The 8,326-nt window shown below is 33.1% G+C and overlaps 1 protein-coding gene across 1 annotated transcript in view; it reads right to left on the bottom strand.

Annotated features, from left to right (window-relative positions):
- LOC105348075 (uncharacterized) overlaps positions 1-8,298 on the bottom strand; it is a 10,495-nt gene extending 2,197 nt beyond the window's left edge. Inside the window, exons 1-12 of the mRNA XM_011457379.4 lie at positions 8,141-8,298; positions 7,795-7,908; positions 5,754-6,961; positions 5,218-5,348; positions 4,969-5,095; positions 2,929-3,028; positions 1,856-2,004; positions 1,412-1,664; positions 1,132-1,239; positions 929-995; positions 726-827; positions 305-436 (exon numbers count right to left, since the gene is read on the bottom strand). Coding sequence (XP_011455681.3) covers positions 305-436; positions 726-827; positions 929-995; positions 1,132-1,239; positions 1,412-1,664; positions 1,856-2,004; positions 2,929-3,028; positions 4,969-5,095; positions 5,218-5,348; positions 5,754-6,961; positions 7,795-7,908; positions 8,141-8,209 — 2,560 coding nt within the window. The 5' untranslated portion in view covers positions 8,210-8,298. The remainder of the gene's footprint in view (positions 1-304; positions 437-725; positions 828-928; positions 996-1,131; positions 1,240-1,411; positions 1,665-1,855; positions 2,005-2,928; positions 3,029-4,968; positions 5,096-5,217; positions 5,349-5,753; positions 6,962-7,794; positions 7,909-8,140) is intronic.
- Between the last annotated feature and the right edge of the window lie 28 nt (positions 8,299-8,326).

Here is an 8,326-nt window from a genome sequence, read left to right as displayed (position 1 = left end):
AAGTGTGCACTACCATTTAAAAAAATAGTTTGAAGGAACTTGTTTTCATATATTTTTTTAATTCACAGTCCGATTATTCAAGGTATCTAAGTAATGAAGTTTTAATTTATGCATCAATTAGCAAAAGATACAGTCTGGTGAAAGTGAAAGAAAACATGTTTATAGTGAATTCGCTATAAATATTATTTCAAATTCGTTATACGGATATAACGAATTACGGATATAACGAAGTAATTCCATTGGTCCCTGGAACTTCGCTATAACCGAGTTTTACTGTATTGACTTGTAGTGGACTGACACTGACCTACTGTGGTGGGGTCCACATCAATGTCCTTGATGATCTCTACGGTTGTGTCGGAGGTCAGCAGGAACAAGTTGGCTATATACACTGCCAAAGCCTGCAGTCTTGCAGAGTCCTCTGGAGATCCTAGAGTTCCTGAACTCAAACACCAGTCAACATTTTTACACATAGTTAACTGTTTAATTCTATAGTGCTGATAAATACATTGTACAGTTAAACTTTTTTTTAACTAAGTTCCAGGGACAGGTGATTTTACTTTGTTATAAGTGAAATTCGTTATATCTATCAAGTTTACAACATATTTTATAGTCAAGGGGAATGAAAATCACTTTGCTGTAAGCGTTAATTCATTATAAGAGTGTTTGCTATAACCATGTTTTACTGTACATGCAGTTGATGCACTTTTAACACTTTACAAACTTACCTATGATAATCACAAATTTGTGTTCAGCCACTCTCCTGGCTGGTCCATAAGTGGAACTATTTCTTCCAGTCAAAGACTTTTCATCACAGATTTTCCAGTTTCCTGTCAGAAATTTACTCTCATCAATATTTGTTTTGTGATGACTAAAACAACACAAGCAAGAATATGTCAGAACTAGTAAAAAAACTTCAAACTGGAGTTACCTTTCTTTAGACACACAAATATTTTGGAATCTTTTCCACCAGGCATTTCAACTTTTTTACCATCTACCTAGTAAGTAGAATTCATAACATATCTGTGTCAAAATCATAATATTCATATCTAAACTATAACATGGAAACACACAATAATTAAGGTTCACAATGTTCATGGAAATCCTTGGAGGTGTGTGTCTCACATGATATACCTTTAGAACTTTCTGTCTATAATTGGTCTTCCTGTTTGGTGGTTCCTGTATGCTAAACCTTGCTACATTTACAGTTTGTAAGTTAATGGCACCTCTAGAAATACTCCCCTGCAACAGACAAGCAAAGTTTGATTAATTCAATATATTAGAAACAAAAGTGACATAATAAGGATGGCACTGAATTATTTCAAAGACCGTGAAATTGATAGAAGAAAATAAAACATACACAAGGTATATACTAGCTGGTACATCTTTACCTAAGTGTATAAAGATATCTTACAATAATTTTACTAGTTCTCATGGGGATACTTTGTTGCAATACTTGAATTCCATTCAGCCCATCCCCAAGGGCAGGGTTATAGGTCACAAGGGTGAAGTTCCTGACGTTCTCTCTGCTGTACTTATTTTCTCTCCCCTCACTGCAGTCTTTCTCTCCTTCAGTGACTTTACACTGAGATATACCCTCCACAAACCTTGCATTAGTAAAGTCTCTGATCTGTTGGTCATTAACAACACCCCCGTCATTTGTTTCTCTGAGAAAGTAATAAATCTTCATTAAAACCTCTTTGTAAAAACATCAAAGTAATAACATGAAATATATTACATATAGTGATTGGATATAATCTGATTGGACAATATGATGAACATCTGTATTACAAAACAATCCTATCAGGATAATGTGTGTTATAGATGTTACAATAAATACAAGATCACAAGGTCTTACTTTGTATCCCACCACCAGTGCTCTTTCCCATTGATTTCCATGTAAGTGATGTTGGCTTTAATTTCTTTCATCAGACGATACATTCTGCGTACATAAAATGGATGAACAGTTCTGTCATCGGCACCGATTCTCGCTAAGATTGGAATATCCTAAAAAATAGAACATTCTTCCTTTAGATTAGTATAGTTTATATACTTCTTAATTAACTAGAGTGTAACATATATTGTATCAATATTAGATAATATTTTTTCAAATGATAAATGACCTTGAGATTTAAAATAAATCAAGATTAAATATTTTTCTAGACTTCATTTTGCTTTATTCCATCCATCTTTGTGTCAAGTTTGAAATCTTTCAGTCAAAGGGTTTTGAAATTAATTTCTGGGCCAAATTTTGGATTTTTCTGAATGTTGACCTTCAGATTAGAAGAGTCAAAGTCAAAAATTTAACAACAGTATATCTCATTTAATTACTATTGTTCTTTGTTTCAAGTTCGAGACTTCTGTCAAAGCATATTCAGGAAATGAATAAGAATTTTTTTTTTCGTGTCCTTAAAGTTAAATTTTTAAGTCAATGTTAAATATTTTGCTTGGGTTCATCTATCTATCATATTTTTTCAAAAGTTCGGTATGGGTCATCTTTTTCTCTTGATCATCTATCCCATTCCAAGTTTGAAGTCTGTCTGTTGAAGGATTTCAACCTTAGAGTCTGCATGGACAAAGTTTGGATTTTTTCTTAAATTGACCTTGAGTTAAAAAAGGGTCAAAGTATAACATCTAACAACTGTACATCTAAGTGTATTATCATTGTTTTCTGTATCAAGATTGAAGATTTTGTCAAAGAAACGACTAAGAATGTTTTGTTCTAATTTCACTTGAAATGAAAATATTAAACCAAGGTCAAAATTTTTAAAAGAGTTCAGCTTAGTGATATACCATTTATCTATGATACAAGTTTAAAGTCTGTATATTTAATGAATCTCATGTTTTGGTCCAAACAATATTTTTTCAGAAAATGATTGACCTTGTGATGCAAGGTGGGTCAAGGTCAAAATTTTTATAGATGCAACTTACTTTAATGTTTGTAATATGTCTGTCAGCATCATTTTCTGCTATACAAGCCTCCAAGATAAATTTAATTGCTGGATCTACATGACTTGCTGATATATCATGCCTGTAAAATTCATATGTGATTAACAAATTGGTTCATTCCTTTTCAGTTGCAGAAACCCTCTGTACCGTGTACTCCCAAAATATATTTCTTTAGTGATGACTTCTTCAAAAAAAATTCTCAACCTTTTTTTAAATAAAATCATTTCTAGTTACCTTTCAGGCAAAATTCAAAAGAAATCACTCTTTTAAATGATAGTTACATGTATCTCTCTTTTAAAAGACACATTGTATCTTAAGCCCCTGTCACACTGTCACGATTTATACTACGATTGCCCAAGAATTACTAAAAGTTAAAAATTGCCATTATTCGCCAGGTCAGTCTTGCGATAATTCTACAGACGATGCTTTTTTCCAAATCTAGTACGACTCGACTGCGATATCTGCTCGACAATGTTCGATGTTTGTGCAATAACAGGATGAGTTGTGGCGAATCATGTATGAATTTTGGCGATTGAGTAATGAACGCTTTGAGATCTTCCTACAAGCAGGTAAGATAGACGACGATTTGTACATGATATTCTCACAAATGAGTACTGAATTGTAGGATTGAAACACGATATTGTCATGAATTAATAAAAGTTTTTACCAATATATATCTGGTATGTGATTATTAAACAAATACAAAATAATGATTGTACTTTTGCATAAAATACTTGCCTGGAAGTATTTTTTTATTTCACAAAATAATATGAATAATGCAGTCAGAGTAATATTCATATAGATTGTAAAAGATTAATGAAAACACATACACATTGATGTAAATTTGTGAGTTAAGATTACCAACAAAAAACATATTGTGACAATGTTAAAATTGTTTGCAACTGTGAGTAAAATTGTTTGAAGAATTTGCTGACGGACGTTTATTATTGTAATTATAAATGAATAAGAGGATCGTGATATTGTTTTAGTTCATTAATTGTTTAAATAATATTGAAAGTGACAGCAGTAATATTTGATTTATTCCTTAAATATTATAAACGAAGAACAAAATTCAATTTTATAAAGAATGAAGAAATTACAAGTAAAATTTTGAAAAACAAGGTTCTGTAATAAACTTTTATAATTACTGAACGAGGTATTAAGTAATCAAAAGAAGAATACTATTGGGAAACACTTACTAGTCTCGTATTTTTGTACTAACTCGTAGTTCATTTGTAAGGTTCTTGTACTGTTCTTGAAAAACTATGGCATGAACTCATAGAATACTCTGCGTAGATCGTAGGATATATGAAGCATCTTAAGTACTACAAAGTTTAGCGAGTTTCCTATGAATGTTGGAGATTTATTGCAACTATTTGCATGAGTGCAGTGGGAATTTCAAGGAAAGTCTACGAATATTTTAATAATCGTATGGTGGGCACGATTGATTTGAACATGCTCAAAACAAACACAGCGTTTGGAGATTTGCTGGGATGAAGGAAGAGAGCCTACGAACTCTCTCTAAAACTGACCCCAAAAAAGTGCAATTATTGAATTTGTACACTATCATAGCTCAAAATCATGACAGTGTGACAGGGGCTTTAATTAAAACATCTACATTATCTATTTTGGACAATTAACAAGAACAAACATCTAGTAAAGATTCTTGTTGATGATTTTAACTTGCAAAATGTAAAAATGCATCCCCCATCAAGATATATCCCCATCAATCAATGTTAGTCAATGGTTTTTGTAACATTAGGAAACTGGAAACCATGAATTGATTATATTTATACAGTGAAGTAAAGAGCAGAAATTTGATGCAACAAACAAGGCCTCTTTCTGGTAATGAGATTTTCCTCAGTTAAAACCAGACTTGGAACAAGATTGAATACATAATGATTTGTACATGTCATAGTCATTAGAGTCTGGTTGTGTCAAGACTAATACCATAGTCTATAGGCCGATTAATGATACTAATACCAGTACATGTACATAGAGTACTTTACAGTATCTTTTTACCTGAAGAAAAGATTACTGTCTCCATATTCCTCTTTTTTTATCCACCCTGCCAGGGTGATCAATCCTAGACCACGGTCTGGGTAGTGTGTGGCCAGGTGCCACGCACCATGTCCACCCATTGAATGACCTGAACATCGATGAGATAAGATGTATTATTCAAACTTCAGAAGAAATTCAATAGCTACTAAAAATGTAATATGCTAAAACACAAAATTACTTTTGAGCATCAAATTAGGTACTGTTGTATACCTGCATATACAACCCGATTTGGGTCTATCTTCTTTGCAACCCAACTGTGTTCCTGAACAAGTTTTGTCAATGCAAAGAGAGCAGAAATAGCAGTAAGAGCTCCAGGACCTTCCCAATTATGTGCACCATGTCTAAAAATTAAGACATTTTTCAAAATTCAGCAAAAGTTTTTTAAAATCCCATATTCAAGATTCCAGTACATGTACTAGTATTCCTTTACTGTATTTGTGTCTTGCAACACTTTGTGTCCATACCATATAAATCTTTGATGCAATGCCAAATACTTGTATTACTTATTGGTAGACTGGTATGTAATTAAGGCTATGTTTAAACATTTAAAACACAGTGATGGTAAAAAGCCAAAGAGGAATAAATTTGATTCATTACTGAAATAATTTATTAATCCAATAAATTCACGATACATTTTAAAGATGAGGGGAATGAAATTGACTGCTGTAAGCAAGAAACCATGTTTTATCGAATTGCTTAATCCTAACATGTATTTAAAGTACATGTACAACTACTTGCATACATACCTTGTGGGAGCCAAGAGCCAAGCTTTGTCAACACCGAACACATACTTCTCACTCTCCATCCTTTTGTAACTATCCGCCTGGTTTTGTGGAGGGACGGTTGTTCCATGAAGTGTAAGCAGCACTGGACATAGTTCAGTGTTACACGCCATGATGGGCTCCACAGCAGCTGCCTGCTGTACAGAACCATCATGATCTAAGAATGTAAAGAGAAAAGACTGACCAGATCTCCTGCATCTAAATTCCAGTGGTAAAGAATTAACTCCCTCTGAAGTGATGATTTTCACTACAAAATTAAAATGGTCACAGTCTCCTGAGCTGATCTTTTCCTCTGTCTTTCTTAATTGGACTGGAATGTGTGCAGTTTGTCCAGGTGCTATACTGAAAGACCTTTCTATAGCTAATTCTACCTGAGTGCTTGTTATTTTTGTCACCTTGACCCATTTGGAATGATGATAGTTGGATATAGGAATAGAAATATACTGACTGAACAGGTGCCCATCTACTAAATCAGGGAGGAAGTGTGGGGCTAAAACCCGAACTGGGGAGGAATCAACTTGAAATATACACTTCTTTGTGGCTGTCACCTTTGTTCTCAAATGAACATAAAACGAATGAACTCCTCTTGAAAGATGAACACCAAACCAGAACTTTTCCCTATGATATACATCACTAGCTACAGGTATATCATCCACATAGACAGTATGTAAGCCAAGACATTGGATAAGTATATTCTGGTCTCTCTCAGTCACATAAATATCTCCCACCATCCACCCTTGCCATTCTGTTATCCCCACTGATCCCAGAGAATTTATCAGTTCATTCCACTGAACTGAGGGAGAAATTTGGATTCCATTATCAGCAGTTTCTTGTTTGAAAGTTTTCCATTCTATTAAAGTGTCTTTTACCAGCTCTGAATAAAATGGTTCACCCTTCCTGTATCTGTATTTTGAAACATTACGAATTCCACCATATGCTTCTAAGGGATCTCCATCCCACTCAATTTTTCCTATTACAAATGGGCCAATAAAACTCCAGTCAGAAATATAGGTGCTTACAGGCCCAACTAGTTTTGAGGCTATCTTGAAACAAGTAGATGCTTGGGAGGTTTTCAAATTTTTTTCATATAAATCACCTAGTACAGTCCACTTCTTCCAATCTTTAGGATTTTCCAGCAAAGCATCTATGTAACATGGTAAAGCTTTTGTGACCTACAATGAAATCCAAGCACATTAAGCAACAATCAAACTATCAGTACTGAAATACTGGTACAAGAAAAATTTAGCAAATGACTGAAAGTATATTTCATGCAGGTTTCAGTGAATTCATTGAATAACATTACATAAAAGAAATCTCTATGGTCAGCTGATGCTTGTTAATCTAAACATATTCTTTATAAGGCAGTATGAAATAGCTACATTAAATATTTGCAATTCGAAACCCCTTTCAAAACTTAATATTCAAATGTAAAATAATGTCGCAAAAAGATGACCTATAAACAAATGTTTACCACAGTATGTGTCCTTGCAAAACAAGACACAAAACAGAATATTTTAAAATGTAACCAGCTCTTAAAGGAATTTACAAACAAAAATGCACAAGTTTGATGATTATGTTGGTAGCAAACACGCACTTAATTTAACTCAGTATGAATAGATCAATACACAATGAAAGCTTACTTAAGTCAACATGACTTTTGCTTGTAAATTGTTAAATCAAAAGAATGGCGTTATACTTATCATTGCCCTAATGTACACAATGAGGTATTAACAGTTAAGTTTCTGAAAAAAAAATCTTTTTTCTTTGGAAAGTGTTGAATTAACTGCTGCAATGCAATTAAGTATTGAGGCCCTACTGTATCCAACAGCAATATAAGAATTTAAATTGTACTGAAAACTGCTAAATTTAAAAAATAAAAATAAATCAAGCTATATAAAATAGCATAACCAAGCTATAATAGCTAAACTATTTATGATATATAAGTTGATCAATAACTAATTCAAAGATGCAATTAGGCCTATCAGGGACCTGTTTCTACATGTACCTTGTAAGAAAGACGTAGATTATCCAGTGATCGTGGTGTGATCTTCTTCAGAGTACATGTTATCTTTTCTAACAATAGACTTTTCCTTTCTTTCTCCAGAAATTCTTTTCCATGCTGAATAAATTAAGTCACATAAAAAACTATTGACATGATGAAATAACATGTTACACCATCAGAAACAGTTACAATCACTGTCTTTCTTGTAAAACGCTAACTCGCCAATTCAAATTAACTAACATCCAGTCAAAACAATGATAAATGTGTTGTGCATGAGCTAAAACTTGTAGAAATTTTCTCGATATTAAAAAATGAATAATGATGAATAATTTCAGGACCAAAAGTCTACCTTTTCATCTTTTTTGGCTGAAAAACATAAATTTATTAACAAAATTAGCAGGTATACTCTACAGGCCATGTGTTTACAAAACTGAACATTCAACGCAGAAAAGCAGACGTCTTTCTTTTTATCGCAGGTGGTGTGGTGGAGTCATATTAAACTGTACGTTGTATCAAATTACCCAAAAGTTTTAAT

Source organism: Magallana gigas, chromosome 6 (genome assembly GCF_963853765.1).
Source record: "Magallana gigas chromosome 6, xbMagGiga1.1, whole genome shotgun sequence".
NCBI classification, from domain to species: domain Eukaryota; kingdom Metazoa; phylum Mollusca; class Bivalvia; order Ostreida; family Ostreidae; genus Magallana; species Magallana gigas.
Note: the sequence above shows the minus strand (reverse complement) of the source record. Positions and strands in the feature narration are given on the sequence as shown.